The 18,976-nt window shown below is 41.7% G+C and overlaps 1 protein-coding gene across 1 annotated transcript in view; it reads left to right on the forward strand.

Annotated features, from left to right (window-relative positions):
- The window catches only part of MAP7D2 (MAP7 domain containing 2), an 86,410-nt gene that overhangs the window by 41,763 nt on the left and 25,671 nt on the right, over positions 1–18,976 (forward strand). Inside the window, exons 2-4 of the mRNA XM_084279119.1 lie at positions 7,005–7,082; positions 10,768–10,931; positions 18,600–18,714. Coding sequence (XP_084135245.1) covers positions 7,005–7,082; positions 10,768–10,931; positions 18,600–18,714 — 357 coding nt within the window. The remainder of the gene's footprint in view (positions 1–7,004; positions 7,083–10,767; positions 10,932–18,599; positions 18,715–18,976) is intronic.

Genomic DNA, 18,976 nt, shown 5'->3' on the forward strand with positions numbered 1-18,976 from the left:
AAATCTAATTGCTGGATGAAGGATCAGCAAAAGGAACTCTCCTTCTCATTTGTCTCCTTTCTTCTCACCACCTTGTGAATCAGGAGCCATTGAAAGTGTGCGTCCTTACTGTAGAGAAAGGGTCCACAGTATACTTTGTATGATAGAGAGGCAGGTCTGTCCTCTATCCCTGTATCCTCTTACCATCTGGAAGTGCACAGGCTTTATTGTACAGCTGTAAAATCTGACATATGTGTCCGCCATCTAATAGTCATCTCTGCACATGTGTGTTTTTCTGTTGTCTGTGCAGATGAACTTTTCAGTGAAATTACTTCTAAGAGTGCTTGAGTGAAGTTCTTCATTTAAGGTTTGCTTGTGAGAAGTACCCAGACATTTTCAAGTTAGGCTGCAGTGATAGAATGAACAGAAAAATAGTTATGAGATGGAATCTGTGTGTTCAAGTATATAAGTATCTGGTATTAAAATAGTAAAAAATTCAGGAATAGTAAATGATTCCAGAATACAGACTAAGATTTTTATGTCTGCTTGAATAAAAGTTCTCTTTGTGCACAATATGCACTCAGATACATACGGACTTTTCTTGTGAAAGACAAACTTTCAGTTATTGTAAGCTTCCAATGATTAATTTGGGTCAGTATTTACAAAGGGAAGAGTTTTTAAAAAAACTGCATTACCTAGTAACTACATATTTAAAATTTCTGTTTGATGTAGGACTTACTCTGAAGAAACTGAAGTTAAAAATACCACGACAAAATGAAAACACACAAAACAACCACCACAGTTAAGTTGTAGCTGAACCTCTACCATTCATCTCCTTTTCTGTGTGTGCAGTTTTTGTAGTTACCTGCAATAAGAAGCTGAAGGGACAGCCTAGAAGGGGAGGAAGACCTTACCTCCGCGTTCCAAATTGGTCTGAGGTCTGCTATACTTTGTAAACTACATCTGTAAAGGTTTGTGTGTGTTACACCTGGGAGGAGGAGACCAGCAGGATCTGGTTGAGCTTCTGGCCTCCTTTCTGCCTGGGAGATTCCAGAAGTGGGGAAATAAATGGCAGTCTGGAACACACAGGGACATGTTGCTGCTGCTCTGGAGGGGTTTACCGTGTGGTGTGCTGCTTAACAAAGACGTGTTCAGTAACCTAAACTGTTGATCTAGTTTTTTCATAAGTAAAACCAGTTTTCTGGCATCTTATCAGTACTCTGAATGATCTTGAGATGTATCTACTATGTCTGCCTGATGCCTGAGTCTCCACGGGATGCTGTTATGGCTGCACACACTGTACGTGAAGCGAGCCAGCCCAGGGAGCTGGTGATGTGCCCGTGGGCTCATAAAGAACTGACAAGATCAACCTCTTCTTTCTGAGCAAGCTTTTCCTCCTCATACAGTAACGAGGATATTTCTGTCATTATACCAAATGACCTATGCATACTTCATGTAGCTTTTAAAAGTTATTTTGCTGGTGTTATTTTACCTTAAGCTTAAATAAACAAATTGATAGAATAAACTTTGCTACTGTAATCTTTCAGGAAGTGTAGTATACAGCTGAAGTTCTTCATTCAAATTAATGATTTGAAAACCCAGGCTGGGGATCAGAAACATAAATCAGGCAACTAGTGACACTGTGTTCTATCTTTCAGCAGAGTGAGCAGGTCCCTGACAGCTTCTCTGGCCTTTCTGCCAGGCCACTCTCAGACAATTAGCCTGGGGTGTCTGAAATGTCAGTGTGTTTGGCAACTGACTCTGCCTCTAACAACTTCATCTACTTAACATCTTTATAACACCAGATAGCTGTTCAGGTATTTTAACTGGGCATAATAGGAAACGTCCCTCATTTATTTTCTGGCTGTATTTGAAATCTGGTCTGGTAAACAGCAAAATAAACTGGAAGAAATCTGGTGCATTGTGTTTAGATTTTTTGAGTGTAACACAATAAACAGCTCTTTAAATGAAAGGAAATTTTTAAAAAAAATATCAAAAAAGAGGACAGCTCACTAAATCTTATTGAACATACCTGCAAAGCCCTTGTGGTGTTTGTATGTTGACTGTACCCGAAAGCCTCTTGGCGATATAACTGAAATTTAGAAAAGGTGCCTTTTGCAAACAGTGTGCTCTCGAGGACAGTCAGGAGCTGAAAACTTGAGCGTAGCACTTCTGTAGTACCCAGAGGGAAGCAGGTGGAAAAATCCATTCCTTGTTACCTCAAAGAACAGTCTCAAGGGAGAAAAACAGGGTTTTTTGGGGGGAGCAAAACCTTGATTTTAAGATTGAAATAATATTATTTGAAACAATGGAGTCTGCCAGCAGGACGGTGGGTATCTTGAGCTGGTCTGCGGTAGAGACCACCTTACCACACAGAATCATAGAATGGTCTGGGTTGGAAGGGACCCCAGGAATCACAGAGTTCCAACTCCCTGCCACAGGCAGGGCCACCGACCTCCAGGCCTGGATCTACACAAGGCTGCCCAGGGCAGCTGGCCTTGAACGCCTCCAGGGATGGGGCCTCCACCACCTCTCTGGGCAGCCTGTTCCAGCACCTCACCACTCTCTCTGTAAAGAACTTCCCCCTAATATCCAATTTAAACCTTCCTTCCTTTATCTTTAATCCATTGCCCCCTTGTCCTGCCATTGTCTACCCTTTTAAAAGGGTGGACAGTCCCTGGCAGTGCTGCCTGTCAGCAGAACTGCATCCAAACCGTGGATTTAACCAGCACCACAACGTCAGTGTGCATGACATGCACTGTAACAAAGGTCTAAAAATGTTGGAAGGTGTCATGTAATATGGGTAAAGGTTTATTAATGTGTTAAGCAGGGGCATGTAGGGTGGCCAAAGGTCTAGGTGTGTTGAACACTTACTCAGTTCAACCTTCTGGGTTTGAATGCCTGCTATCATGGGCTTTGATATCTGCTATATGTAAATACATTGTGAAACTAAATGCTGGGGGATATTGTGAAGGACAGAGGAGTGGGGAGGTGGGGGGGTTCAACAGCAATGTGGGGGGGGTGGAAAGAAAGAACAGACTCCCTACCCACCAGCATTTTTCAGGGTAAGCAGCTGCCTGATCCTTCTGAAATGTACTCTCAACTCCCAGTAACCTGACTGTCCTGCCTAAGTACTTTTTTCTCAAGCAGAAGCAGGATACAGATTTCAAAAGACAGAGCTTGACTTGCGTCTTATCAAGACCGGCCAACCTTCCTCTCTGTCTTGAGCAACCACCTGTAACTTACATAAGCAGTATGTGGCGCAGAGTGCGCGTGGGTGGGTTCTGGCATCATTTCATTTTACCAAATAGGTTTATGTTGCCCATCAAAAAGGGTCGAAGTAGTGATTAACATGTTAGTTTGTACTTTTGTGAATGTTTATTTCAAAGTAACACTGAAGTATTGAAAGAGCCCTGCAGCATTAGTTGGTTTTATTACCGCTGCAGGACTGCTGCTGGCGCTCGGACCAGTTTTAAGTGATGGTCTTTTTCTTTAGGAATGTTTCTTGTAACAGAGTCCTAGAGGAGCAGCTGGCCCTCTTAAGTCAAAAAAATTAGGCACAATCTCAAGGAATTAGCCCAGCAGATAGATGCATGCCTTTGAGAGTTGGGCACCCTTTGGAAAAGGAGATTTTGGCAAGGGCTGGGAGATGGACTAGAAGTAGCAGATATTTATGTGTGTGTGCATGCTTCTTTACAGTAAAGTCTTCGATGTTGTTTCTTGGGCAGTTTCCTTATTCTTGTGCTAGTCTGGAAACAAAGGGTTATTAGAAAACTTTCTGCCAGTGTCTCTTTGTTTTCGTTGCTCTAGTTGGCAGAGGGCACAACCGGCCTGTGTTTACATCCTGACCCTTAAACGGGCTGCATGCCACTATACACCTTTCTAACTGAGGGATCAGAGGCTTAGCTGGGAATGCAAGGAAGGCTCGGGATAGAGATGAGCATACAGAATATTAACCTGAGCTCTTTGCGCTGGGCTTTTCTTTCATCCAAATCTTCTTCTGCCCTCTGCTGGCAGTTTGTGTTATGATACAGTTGGCATTAACGTTCTCTTCATGGTAGAGTTGCCTGAGCTAGTTTGCTGTTTGTAATCTGCTTTACCAAACAGATGTTGAATTCCTGTCAATCAAATTTCACATCTCACAGGTAATTCCTGTTGTTACTTTACATTTATAATGTGTATTATATGAAGATATGTAATAAATACATTAATTTTTGCCTAAGAAAATCATCCCAATGTACAAGTTACAGGGAACAGTTCTTCACTCCTTCAAAGCTATATTTACTTTCTGAAAGCAAGCATATTTCTGTTTTTTGGCAGGGATGCTGATTTGTGAAGTCTTTGACTTAAGAAATATGCAATTACTGAGTGTGTCTGTGCTATTTTAATGCCACTCTTGCTGTGCGTACATGCATATGGTGCCTGTACTTATTAGAACCTGTGCTGTTTTCTTCCACGTGTTTTTCTTGCACATCGGTGTGTTACACATATAATGAGCACCAATTCCATGTTTTTGTTGTTTCACTTGTGACGTAGCTGAGTCTGGAGCGTTGTTCTCCAAGACAGGCTTCAGATTATAGTTCTGTCTGCCTTCCAGTTTCAGAAAGAAATAAAGCAAGAAGCAGTAATCACTTTGAACTTGGCTCACCTCTTGAGGAAGTCCATCCTGTGAAATGAATAAATGAAGGGACCTAAAAGGAAAAAAATGCATGGTATATGCATGCAAGGAGGAGAAACGAGGATTGTGCTGACTACTTCTATTCTGATACCTCCTCATTTCTGGCATTACAGCCATGATCTTCTTTTAATATTGTCTGGGTGGGGTTGAGACATCCAAACTCTTGAAAAAGCCAACCTGAAAAATTGTGCATCAACTTTTGGATAGGTTTGGCAGTTGTGAGCAAGGCTGGAACTTTTAGGTCTTCTGCCAGTTGTGTTCACTAAGCATGATGGGACATGTTTTTGCCAGTGGGTTTCGTAGGTAACTGCTGAAAGCAAGAGAATGATGAGAGTCAGTGCAGAGTTTTTGTGAATGTAATCCATGGGCATGGACTGTCTTGCTATTCCTCTCCAGCTTATCCCCATCCTGGTTCCCATACCTCAGGTTCTACCTCTCCATCTGAGTTACATTCATACATGGAAGACCTTAGCTCCTGCCTCTTGCTTCTCTCTTTTCCCTTTCCCCATCCTTGTTCCCAGGTTCAGCCGTTCTTCCTTAGGCTCTTGATCCAGTCTTGATTTCACCTCCTCTTCTGCTTCTAGCCTAAATTGTAGGTTTCAAGCTGTTTTGACTTGCTGATTGCTGAAAAACTTTCCATTGGAGCTGCAATTCAACTATGCTGACAACAGGATTCCTCCTCTTGGTTTTGCTGCTTGTTGCAGCCCCCTTCAAAGCAGTTGCAAACCTTTGCCAGGGTTGCTTCACCGAGCCACTGCCACTTCTCTGCTTGTCAAATCTGGCAATAAATGGGAGCCAAGCGGACTAGCGTGGAAGTAGGATGAGTCTTTGGCAATAAATGGATATTTGATTCACAAATTTTTGTTGTAATTAACTAGTTGGGAGCTTTAATTGTAATCTTTTTCCAGAGGCCTGTCTGCCGTCAGGTAATCGCTGTCTGTGTGTGCAGAGGGTTAGAGATGGTGTTTGAAGGTGCTGACTGGGGAGGAAGGCAAGCTGTTATTCTAATGGGGGACAGCCAAGACATGCATTTTTCACCAGTCAGGGGGGACCCCTGAGGCTGGCTTTCAGCCTTCCTACAGAACGGTGCCTTGTGCAGAAAGGTTCTTGCTGTGCAAAATCTCTGCTCCCATGGACAGGACGCCCTTGGAGTGGAGCCTGCAAGTGTGACTTTTCAGGAGGAGAGTGGGGGTTACAGTCTAAGTAACTTTTCCACCCATATTTATCTGATAAAATTAACAACTGTGCTTCTTAGACCAGATAGAAAGGGGACTTAATTATAATTCAGTAACTCCTTAGGGACCCCAAATAATGATTGCAAAGGAGGCAAACTGTGCTGTGAGGCACCATGCCTGTTTGCACTGCAGGCTTGCTAAGACTCCAGGAGTTACTGAAAACAAACAAAGAAATGAGGGCACTGGAGGCCCTGTCGGCTGTTTTTAAAAGGTTACCATCCTCTAGCTGGTCTGTCAGGTCACTGGCTGATGCCTGCCTGAGAGCACAGACCTATGAGCTTACCTGTGGTCCCTACCTGCCTAGGTCTGGCCAGGTACTCATTCCAGGACAGGCAGATAACCCCTGGGGCACATCGTGTGTCATGCTTTGCCTGCCTCCTTAAATTGGGTTTTTTGATGGCCTCGTGATCTACAGGGAACTAGGGTGTCTGGGTCTGATTACAAAACATCCTTAGGCAACCTCCTCCCAAGCAAATAACCTGCTTTTAGATACCAATGCATGGAAGGAAATAGTGTTTCCTACCTGGGAAAGAAGGTAGGAGGGCTGCTACCTCCTTAGCCTCATCCAGCACTAATTGCTGGTTGTTGAAATTAGCTGGTGGTGCTAGTGGTTTCCTGTGGGCAGGGGAGCTGTGGGGCTGAGTTAAGCCATAAATATGAAGGCTGGGACTCCACATAGCATTACACCATGAGAGAGCTGCATGCTGCTTCTACTGCTTTCCTGAACTACCTTTTTCCCTTTTTTAGCAAAAAAACCTTCAAAATGAGGTCATTAACAAAGATGAATACATCTTAATTGCTTCATTATGACTTTTTCTAAGAAAGTTTTTTGAAACAAGCGCTACCAGCATGCTTGGTAGCTCTGAGAAGAGGCGTCAGGCCTTTACACTGAGAAACTGTGCTTGGAGTTCAGCAGTAGGTAGGAGGCTGCGATCAAGATGTATCCAAATCCTGGCTTGTTAACCTGCCCTCATATGAGTGCCAAATATTTTTTACTGCTGGAATTGTTAGATGCAATAAATATGAATTATTTTTGGTGGATTGTTTTAGTTCCCTTGGATGCTTCTTTAATTTTACTAATGCTTTTTTCCCCCTCTTTTCTCTGAGTTCAGCCATTGATGGATTTCTGAAAACTGATGAAAGACAAAGACTGGCAAAGGAGAGAAGAGAAGAAAGGGAGAAGTACCTAGGTAAGATGGCAGGAAGTGTGTATATTATTTATGTATGCATGTTAATAGGCTTAAGCTGTGTGACATGTTTTCCTTCTGAATTTTTAATATTGTGGTTCAATCTGTTCCTAGTCTTTATCACTTACATTGCTATTTTTTAAATTAAGTTGTAAAAAAATAATCTGTATTGCCTTTGATTTCCATTTGACTATTGAATATTATATAGTTAAAAGTTTACTTTGATGTATGTGCTTTTGAATATGGGTTTATATGCAAGATATTAACTGTAAGGATTCAGATTTGTAAAAACACCTAACAAGCTGATAAATACCACATATTTAGGATAACATGTGGGATGATTTGGTGAAACAGCTTCAATTTTAGTCTGTTAAGTTTTAGTCATATCAAAAGATATCATGAAGTTAAATACAGCACAAAGCACATACTTTTCCATGAGCTTTAAAATTAGTAAATTTTTCAAGAGAAGGAAAAAATCTAATTCATTTCCTGAATTTCAGATTTTATAAAGTAATTAGTTGGCTTTAATCTACTAATACCTTCAGGGAAATGTTAAGGAAATTTCGCAATTTCAAACAAATATAGATAGTGTGTGTCTCTATACAGTTAATTTAATGTATATTTGTATATACACACATATGGATGAAATTGTAAGCGGGCCCCAATGTTGGGCAGTTATATTCATGAGTGTTCCTTAAGATTACACGACAATAACTATCAGAAGGAATTGTCAACCTGACAATACCTGTCAGGAGGAACTATCAGTATTTTGTGATTCTGTAAAGTATAAGTTAGGAGTATATTTTGAGGAATGGACACCTGTGGAAAGAATCATAGGAAAATACTGGTTTCCTTGCAATAAATAAACAAACTGTTGACCATTTCTTGACAAAACTGAAAGCATGAGACCAGTGACTTGACATTTTAGTAGCCCGAGCTTGGTAAGTGAGATTCCTTTTGATAGTTCCTTTGCAAATCTGCTGGTGTTCAGTATTTTGTCTCCCCAGAGGTTCAGCCTCTGTGGGGTATGCAGCAGTCTGAGTTGTAGCTCACATCTCTGGTAGATATACTCAGTCCAGACTCTCTTTTGTCCTCCTGATTATCCCATCTTTGCTGATTCCTGAGAAAGTGACATAGCAAGTAGATTGGAAAGGAGTTGGATTAAAAAGCAGAAGAGTAAATGAAGGGAAAACTGAAAGGTGGAGAACCTGGGATTGGTTGGCCCAGGGAATTTGAAAGATGCTGGCTGCAGTTCTTGTCTCCGAGAGTACATGCTTTTTGGAAGCGTGCTTTTCTTAGGGTTAAGACCCTTTCTAGTGTAGGAATCTCTGGGGTTTGGCCACAACAGCTGTGTGTGGCAAACTTCTTTTAGAAATTAAGAAAAAAAGCAGCAACCTTCCAGAAAGGACAGACCTTCATGCAACCAGCAGGTACTTTGCAGCAATATAAAGTAAACTTTTTATCAAAGCCAAACTCATTAATCAATGGTTTATTGTTGCTAAATTAAGGAACAAGAATATTATGTATGTCCATGATGACAGGATTGTTTGCTGCTTCTATCCATATCAGTCCCAGGTTTCACCTACTTACTCAGAAGATAATCTCAGGACAATCTCTGTGTGCTTGTTGTTTAGCCTGGCGGGCAGCTAAAACCACCTCTCAGCTGTTTGCTCACTCCCTTTCAGCGGGTGGTGGAGAAAATGGGGCAATGGGGAGGAATAGTAAAATTCATGGGTTGAGATAAGGACAGTTTAATGTGACAGAAAAGGAAAACAACATTGGTCAAAGAACATACAAAACGAGTGATGTACATCACAATTGCTCTCCACCTGCTGGACACCAATACCCAGCTAGTTTCCAAGCCACAGTCCAGCCCCTGGCCAGCATTCCCAAGCTATTTACTAGGCATGATGTCATATGGTATGGAATATCCCTTTGCCAGTTTGGGTCAGCTGTCCTGGCTGCATCCCCATCCAGCTTCTTGAGCCTTCTTATTAGCAAGTCAGTATGAGAAGCTTGAAAAGTCCTTGACTAAACAACTGGACATCAGTGTATTATCAACATGATTCTCATCCTGAACCCGAAACACAGTGCTATACTGGCTACTGGGAGGAAAATCAGCTCTATCTCAGCTGAACTGAGGACAACACCTCACTTTATTTTGGGGTTTTATCAACACCAGCATGCTGGTTTCACCCGCTTTGCCTGACCTGGCTAGTAGTTATTAACACTTAACGACTGGTCAGTTGTGTTCTACTATCTCTGAGGTAATTCTTTATCTCTTGACAAGTCTGACTCTTCTTATGAGTTCAGGCTCATCTGCAGCACTGAAACCCCTCTCTTACTGCCCTGTTCTGTGGGGTGGAGTAAGAAACAGTGAGTTATCATAAAGAAAAAGGGGAAATATTTTTTTTTCTAGAAAGAATAAGGTAGAAGGTGTTCTGTAAAACAGGTTACGTGTGAGGAAGAAATATCTTACAAAGATCCAGTAGTTGCAGGGGGAAAAATGCAACAGCTGGAAAAGGATCTGGTGTTGCGGGGGGGGGCTCTGGCTTTAAACCAGGGGCTTGGGGACCGAGTGAGGCTAGAAGGGATTGGAGGTCGTGGCTGTGGTTAAAGAGCCTGGGGACAGGAGCTGTGAGGAGAAGAGGGAATTGAGATGTCTGGGCAAGAGCCTAGGACTGATGGGAAGATGCTGAGAGAGAGTTGGAAGGGCGAAAATTTCCTGTAAAGGAAACAGGAACTGGAAAATCAGACTGAGGCTGAATAGGTGAGCAGGATGGAAGACTAGCTCTTGTATAAACAGTGTTAATTCTGGCTTTCTTTAACTTTCAAGTCTTAGCCTGTCAGCTGTGAGAATATTCCTTCTTTGATATTGGCTGTATGTGTGTTGGTATGTGACATTACAGGCTTGTGTGTATGTAGGCATGCTTACTGAAGTTCACTTTCCTGCCTTCTTATGGATACACTTGCATGAGAAGTGGATTTTTTCCTCATGATTTGTCACATTAAGCTCTGCTACTTTTTACCCCATGTAAACCTGAAGCAACAGTCCTGTATGTAATGTTGCAGACTGAATTTCTGTAACAAGAAGCTAGTGTCTCAAGGAGATAATGAGTTCAGTTGGAATAAACAACTGGGCAAACCCTCAGTAATATATTTTTTTCCCCCTAAAGCAGACAGAAGTAGCTACTGATGTTGCACCAAATTATAAACAGAATAGTGGATTCTCAGAGCTTTGTAGAAAATTAAGCATATGTTTTTTCACATATTATCTTGAAGGCAACCTCATGAGAAGCACAGTTTTTAAGAAATTCCAAGGGCTTTTGCTTCAACACATTAAAACCTACTGGCAACATTTGTTATGTTTGTGGGGGTGAAACAACAAAGAGATTTGAAATATAACCAAAAAAGGAGTTGTTAACTATTCTGCACACTGTTTTTACATAGGTAAGGGGCACAAACTGACACCTTGTGTACAAAGGGCTTCCCTGTTTGTTTATTGAGCAAAGCACTGAGATTTACTAATCATTACAGCACTCCTGTGCACTGTATTTTTCACTATAGTGGACTAAACCCCTGTGTACTTGGTTGTATTTGTTGTTTTACGCTGTTGTCATGTTACCCAGTAATTTTAAAGCCAGAGGAAATTTGTGTAAAGTCAAATGCAACTTTTTCTTTGCCCAAGCTGCAAGGGAACAGCAGATACTGGAAAAGGAGAGAAGAGCAAAGCTTCAGTATGAAAAGCAAATAGAGGAGCGATGGAGAAGGCTGGAAGAACAGAGGCAGAGAGAGGAGCAGAAGAGAGCTGCCGTTGAAGAAAAACGGAGACAAAAGCTTAAAGAGGAGGAGGTAAGGCCCACTGGGAGATGTACAGCAGAGCCACTCTGTACAGTAGCATTAAGCACAGCTGAATATTGGCAAGCATTAAATGCTGGTTTCTTTTTTTTAATTCTATTTTTTTTCCTGGAGATGTGGTCATTACTTTGGAAACTGCAAATGCACATCACCACAGCTACAAGTACTCTACTACTGCTTTTACATCAAAAACGCTTTCCAAAGCTTTTTTTATCTCTTGATTTTTGTCTGATCTCACAAAATAGTCATCTAATTATGCTAACATATCTGGGACTCTGACTGTCACACAATAAAGCACCAGCGTTCCAGAAGCTAGTTTTTAAAGATGAGTATTTCCATAAAAGGGGAGGATTTTTCTTACTGTTTTGTTTACTGTCCATGAAACCAAAATAATGTCTATGAAAATGGGTTATTTTGTTTTTTCTCAGTGACATAAAATCAGAAATTCTTACTTAGACTGAAGAGTCTAGGCTGGTTTAAAATTCTAGCACAGAACAGAATTAATCACATATCTTTTGAAGCATCTTCATACCCTTCCTCTTTTCTGCTCTCCCTGCTGAGATCACTTAAGGTTCTTTTTTTTGCTCTAGTGAATCCAATTTCTGATGCAGATCTCTGAATGCTCTGTGTGTGTGTGTCTCTCCACATGACATTCTGTAGAAAACACTAGCGACTGCAACTGATAAAGAATTAATGATTTTTTGGAAATGGGGGCAGTGATTAAAAAAAAAAGGTAAAAAAAATCAAAAGAAGATAGTTCCCTCATTCCTAGATAAAAAGGCTCTAGAAATCCACTTTTACTAATGTTCTTTTTTTCTTGCCCCCTGTATCTTTTGGTCAAAATATCTTTGTTAAAAGAGGTGAAATACTTCTCCATAGGATCAGAATAACACAAAGCTGTCCACTGAAATTTATTATTCGTTTTTCACTTTAACCTGAAGAAAAGATTCTAACTTGCCATTCCTTTTTCAGCTGTAAAATACTGATTGTGGACAGTAGCTGAGAAATAATTAAAAAATAATTTTGTTCTGTGGTTTGTTCCAAGTTTTTTTAAGAAAAAAAATGACAGAAACAAAAGGTATGAGGTCGATCTCCTTCTGTGGTGACATCAGGTCAATGATGTGCTCCTATCCCAGTATTTCTGCTGTAATAATTTTTTTTGGCTAAGCAAAATTGATCCCCTCTGTAGGGGTTGTAAGGGCAAGTACAAAATCTGTCCTCAAAATTTGCACCAGAGTGGGGCAGGGAGGGAGAGAGGTGTAGGAAGAGTGAGCAGGTGCCTGCTTTCCTTGCCTACATGGTTTCCCTGTGCTGCAGAATGAAGAGTAGGGTCTGGTCCAGATCCAAAGTGTCTCATTGTTGGGGACCCCATCCATGTCCTGTAGTGGCCTCCTGCCCTTGCCCAGAGATGGATGCAAGAGACTGAGTGCACAGTGATGTTTCTCCCAGGCATCTGCAAGCCTGTTACTGCTCCCCAACACCCCATACATGTGATGGGGCACTTCTCTAATGGCAAGAGAAAGGCTGCCTCCAAGTGTTTGGTCATAATATGAATACCTCCTACCTCTGCTCACTGAGCTGGTCCTTCAAGTTTAGACTGTCCAAAGCCTTTTGGGAGCTAAGGCAGGACCAGACCTGGCTCCCTTCCCTTTCCTCCAGGTTGAGGAATCTGAGAGAAGGCTACATGTACTGGGGGGCAGGAGAGGATGCTTGCTTGTTTGGACATGGAATAGACCTGGTGGGAGGAAAAATCCATGAGACTCTAAAGCAAGGGAGGGTATATAGGGGACTAATCTGTGGAACAGGGTGGGATGAGGGAAGAAGAACTGGGAAAGGGAGGCACCACCATACCCTCACATCCCTTCATGGTTTGTCATCGTTCCCTCATTTCTCGAATTCCATTTGAATACTACTGAAGGTTCTGCCAAATCCCCCTCCAGCTCTTCTAATGAGCCTATTGAACCCCGTATGTGTAGTAGCAGTGATGAAGTTACAGGTCATTCTGGACATTTGAGGCTGCCTTTACTGGAAGTGCTTTGTACCTGTATTTGTCACAGCTGTGGGTTTGGGAGGGTATTTCTCCTTTTAACACTGGTTTACAGCGGGTTGGGACTGGAGCACTGATTCTACCTCTCATCAGGTGTCTGAAGTGCTAAGTAGAGAGCTTGCTGCCTTTGCACTCTGCCTTATTGGTTGCCCCTTATATTTTCCTTAAGTCTTTTTTCTTTGCTTGTTCACACATCAGAAGGCAGTGTGTATTTGTGATAAGAACAGGCTATGTAAATGTCTTTCTAGAAAACGTTGTTGTGTTTGTAAGTTTTAGAGATTAATGGCTTTTAACAAGCTATGGGGACTTGTTGGCTTCCTACACTGGAACATCCTCTGCTTTGCTGTTCTGTGTGCAAAGGGCTTCTCAAAGATGGGGTGGCTAAAGTTTGACTTATCTGGCTTACTTCTGCCCTGTACAGTGCCAGAGAAGAGAAGAGAAGGTGGTTTTAAAGTCTGTGTTGATGGGAGTGGAGGTGCTCTGGCAGAGTTCTCCACTGGGGCAGCTGGAGCTTGTTGCAGAGCACAGTGGAAGTGTGTCCAGTTTCTCAGGAACTGAAGAAATGTATCTGCAAATAATACTTTCTGCATTGATCAGACCTTTCTTATGTGTAGAGGTCTTCAGTAGCACTGCCCTTCTCTCCATGTTACTTTTAAAGCTGCCAACTTCCTTAACAGTAGGTAGCCAGTGGCTTTGGGATTGCCTAAAAGCAAAGCTAGTCTTCCTTCAGGTGTTTAGGTTTTCTTTTTTTTCTTTTTTGCTATGTTGAATTTCTGTGTGACTTAGTTATTTGCAAGGTATTTCCAGCAGTACACAGGGTGCTGGGAAATCTCCACAGAAGCTGTGTTGTTCCACTGCTTTTGGATTCCCTAAGGCAATATGAACATCAGTTGTATGGGCCGTGTCAAGGCTGCTAGCACAAGAAAAGCAATAATATCTGTCTAGTCAAAGATCCATTTTTAATAAAACCACCAGTTTTTTTTTTTAAAAGGAAACAGATGAAATTGCTACTGATCCTACCAATATGCCAGTGTTTAAACGGACCAGTGCTGGTAGACGGTGCCAAATCTAATCCAGTGGGCTGACTTGAAAGGTTGATGTAGCAACTGCTGAATGGGAGAGAATATCCCTCGGCATTGGTGTGGTGCACGTGCATGTTAAAAGCTCTCATTCAAGCACAAGAGAGCAAAAACCTCTTAAGTAGTTATAGCATTAATTATTTTATGACAATTCAGTGTTAATTGCCTTTTGAATGATAATATATGGAAATAATAAGCACTTTCCTAACATCTTTTGGCAGTCCATGTGCTGAGTGGAATTCAGTTGCACAAGTAATACAAAACCTTTTGCTATGAACTGTTTGAGATTGGTATGTAAGCGGTCTCTGAAACTGCTGCGTGGTGGAGATGAGAAGAGTTTAGTCCTCATTAAGACACCAACTGTCCTCTGCTCCTCCCACAACTCCTTGTTGCTGCATCTTTCCGTGCACCTTAACACAGAGTCTTCACTTGTCCCACGTTGTTCTCTGCACACACCCTTAATAAATGTTCCTTCTCTACACACCCATAATTGGGTGCAAATAGAAATGACTTCTGTTCAGAAGGGTGGGTAAATTTAATGACTGTATTGCTTTTTAATGCATTCTCTAACTAGAAAATAACAGAGCTCTTTTCTTGCTGTGTGAGAGAGCCAGTCAAAAGGCAAAACTGGTAATGTCAGAAAACAGCGCACTACTTACGTACAGTGCTGATGCGTGTATAACATGAAGAGGAAGAGGTGTATTGGCTTCTTTTAGATAGCTGTGTTGTAAGGGAGGTTAACATGTACAAACAGTTCTAAACTACTTTAAGTCATAATACTTGTAATATTAATTTCTTCCTTGCTTTCACTTCTGTGTCATCTTTTACATAGAGAAAAGTGCTTCAGTCAAATTACTTGTATTCTCACTATTGAGTTTTGGGTTTGTTTGGGTTTGTTTTGCTGTGCTGTTTGCTTTGCTTTTGTTGGGTTTTGTTTTTTAATCAGGTAGTGTAAATGTTTGCTCTGATGCTTACTCTGAGGAGAACCTGGATGCATAACTGTGGATTTTGGAAAGTAATGTGTATATTTTAGGTGCTAGCAGTAGATGGCTCTCTCTTTATGGTTTTACTTATTCTTAATTTAGTCTACACACAAAGATTGTACACTATCTTTTTTTGGTGGAAGGTCACTATATCTTAGTGCAGGGATTATTTCCTCTATAGCTGTTAAGAGTTCCCAAATGGGGATCACGTGGATCATTTGATATGGTTTTAAGAAGCTACTTCATACATGACAGAGGGGGAGGGTTTTGCACATTTTCCTGTTGTTTAGTCTTCATTACAGAACAAATTATTAATGTACAAGATGTTTAAGCTATGCTTCCAAGTGTCTTAATGCTTTCTTTCGGCTTTTTACTATTTAGAAAACATTTTAAGCTTACACAACCTTTCTTTGTGAAGAACAGCCTTCGTATTGTTCTTTATCTAAACTATATCTTAAGGGTTTCATGAAGTCTAATAATTATATTCTGTAGTGCTTTAATGAAAGGCTCTTTGCAAATGAAAATGAATGATCCTCTCCACGTCATGTAATTGAAGATTTCAACCTCAGATTGTAGGTAGTATGGACTTTCAAATATGTATGAAAAAGCATTTAATTTCTTTAATCTATTTCATCTTGCATTTTATTCTTAAAACAGAGCTTTCACCGTAGGTGGTATAAGTGTAGTCTGTGGTTTCAAACTACAGAATATTGCTGTCCCTGGCTTCGAGCACCATTAAAAAAAATAAACCCAAACATAAATCACCTGGATAATTGAAACTTGACTGCTTTCATCCTATCCTTTTTTGATTATAATATCCATTACACGTAAAGAAAGAAAGAAAAATTCTATTCCAGTGTATGCTTCAATGAGGAAGAAATGGGAGAGTCATTTTCCTTTGTAAAGAGTGTGTGTAGAAAGATATATATGTATATTGCACCTATATATATCAGAATAAAGTAGCGAAAATAAGCAGACTGCAGCAAAGAACTGGTGATGAAAGAGGTGGTGAGGTTTGGAAAGAGAAAAGAGACTCAAAGAGAATTAAATTAACGTTGGGAGGTGGGAAATTAAATGCAGCAACTGTGAACTGAAAACGCAAAGCCAGCACACACAGGTTTTAAACATGAACATGACATCATCAAGCCCTAAGAAAGGCAGACTGTAGCACACTGAATCAGAGGGGAGTGACTTTGGGTTCCAGAGACTGGAAGATTGCTTTCTTCTCACGCCCCAAGTACAGACAAGAAGCAATAGGGTATTCAGGACTGCGGGGTTTTCCTGTGCCGCTGCAGAAGGGGCTGTGTGCCTGAGCTTTGTGATGCCTCGTGCATGTGCTCTGTAGGGAGAAAGAGGAGGAGGGAAGAGGTAGAGAGAGCATTTGTGTGTCTGCCTGGACACTGATGGCACTGACTAGACAGAAAGGGGGGAAGGGGGAGGGGGCAGGGAGGCAGGGGAAGCAGCTGCCTGCTTTCGGTGGTCTTTGAATGATGTTACCTTATGGACTGTGAGCTAAAGACATAGAGGGGAGGCAAAACCAAAGTGAGAGCTCAAAACACATAACAGAAAGATCATCTTCCTGGAGATGGCAGCAGAAATTGTAACAGGAGGGTGGGTCGCCTGGACAAAAGATGACAGGGACAGGAGAGCTGAGAAGGATAGAAAGGATGTGCGAGAATTGCCTTTATCTGCTCTTTGTATAGAAGTTAATATAATGGAATTCTTTGTGGTACAAGGGATTTGTAGTAAAATTAAGAGAGCTTAAAGACAAAAGGTAGTGGCTTGCTGTTGAACTTGATGGATTAATTGGTAGCAGGGTTGAATGAGGTGGAAAAAATGAAGTCAGAAATAAATTACTGGAAGTCATGTAGTAGAAAGAGATTCTTCAAAGATGTTGAAGAAACAAACGTGCATTGCAGATAACCAGAAGATGATCAGAGGGCATCTGGCATTGTAGAAAGCCAGTGACCATATAGAGAGCCCTAGGAAGGTAACAGTACGTGCATAAGCACTCCAAGCATGGTAGTTACTGAAGATGTCTGATGTTAGGATCAGATCTGCTGAAGAAGCTCCATCAGAGACAACAGGCTCAACATCAGCACAAAGACTGAAGGAGATTAGGCTCAAAGACTGAAATTTTGTGCTAAAATTTCTCAGGGAAGAGGAATAGGAAACCTAGACCAAAGTCATGAATCTGTGAGAGAAAGTTATCTGGCCAAGAGATGCAGGAGAGGTTTTCTGGACAGCTGATCTGAGCTACCAAAAGATACTGGAGACAGAGCAGGGGGGTGATAGAAAACAAAGGGAATGTGATGTAATCACAGCCACCTGCAGGATCAAGTTTGACGTGGATAGAGTAGGAGTTTTATACTGGACCAGGAGGACATAGGAAAGGTAATAAGTAATAGGACCACAAATACTAGTAGGATTAAAGAGCTTAAACCCATTGGGGCAGGAGTTGGAGGCATCAAGAATAGACTCACCTTTCACAGTAGGGGTTGGGCTGCTGCAGTGTGAGGGTGAAGAGGTTGCTAGATCGGAATGAGGTACTGGGAAAAGGAAAGGAAGAGGATGGTAGGTGAGGGTGGGTGGGGAAGAAGCAGGTTTTATCAGCTTGCAAGGAGGAAAAGAAAAGGTGCAGAGATCATTGGTGCAACAATAAACCTCTTGAGATACCAGCACTGGGAAGAGGTGGGAACAAGACTAAGTTGTTTGGGGTCTGTAAGAGTTAGGAGGAAATGAAGAGGGAGTGAGGTGACCATGCGTAGCTGTAAGTTAAATGTAGAGCAGGATGTGGGGAGGGAAAGAAATTTCCTTCTTGTTCTCCCCCATCTGAAAGCCCTAACTCATCAAGCTGTGGAGAAGAATGTGGGGGTGGAGAGGACAAAAAAAAGAAAAAGGACCATCTGGGCATGTACTAAAAAAGTACGTGGTGGGGAGGGTGGGGGGTGGAGATTCAGAAGCTCTAAATGCCTGGGCTGTACAGAACATAGTAGAAGAAAGGAGGGAGTTTTTGTAAAAATAAATAAATAAATTTGGCATCCTGCGAAGTAACCTACTTTGGGTTTGAAGTGATCATTTATCTGCGTGGCTAGGAGGAGCCACTGGCATTGCAGCAATTTAGCTGTGCTGGGAAAGGGATGGAAAAAAAAATCCTGAGGTCTGCATAGACAAGAAGGAGTTAATGCTTGTCGAGCATTATTCTTATACAAATTAAGTCCAGAGCACAGCAGCAGCCTCAGCAGCAGGAGCAGATGCTAGGCAGTGATGCAACCTGTGTTATTTACTTAGGCCTCTGTAGTGACCTCAGTGGCTTGCAGACAAAGGATACACATATCTGGAGGTAGGTAGCATGCTGATACCTTCTTTATTCAGTCCTTTTTCTTTTATTGCAAACAAGCTCCTGTAAACATCTCTCATGGAGCAACAGGGGAACTGTGTTATTTTTAGTATGGTTTCAGGAAGAGAGAATTAATACCAAAACCAAGCCCCCAAAGATCCAGTTCAGATTTGTTTTTTGTTGGGTCTTTTTTCCCTGCTAACATATAACCAGGAACGTTTAGAAGCCATGATGCGCCGGTCCCTTGAACGCAGCCAGCAGCTGGAACAGAAGCAGAAGCGATGGTCGTGGGGAGGAGCACTGGCTGCAGGCTCAGGAGGGAGAGATGGTGAGTGAAACAGTCTGCCTGCATTGCAGATCTTGAAGTGCAAAATGCATGAGGTTGTGGAGATAGTAAGGGTGATGCATTTTATAGTTAAGGTGGTACTACAGGGGCTACTGCCTTAGGGCGTGAGTAAATGCTTTGTAATTGCTCGCCAGGCTTCCTCTCGCTAATACTTTCTGGGGAAAAAGGTCACTCCTAACTTGAGGTATGCAGATTGTTTTTAATAAAGTAAGCAGAATCTGTTTGGAGGATGCTAAAATTAAAA

The sequence above is a fragment of the Gallinula chloropus genome, assembly GCF_964237585.1.
Source record: "Gallinula chloropus genome assembly, chromosome: 1".
NCBI classification, from domain to species: domain Eukaryota; kingdom Metazoa; phylum Chordata; class Aves; order Gruiformes; family Rallidae; genus Gallinula; species Gallinula chloropus.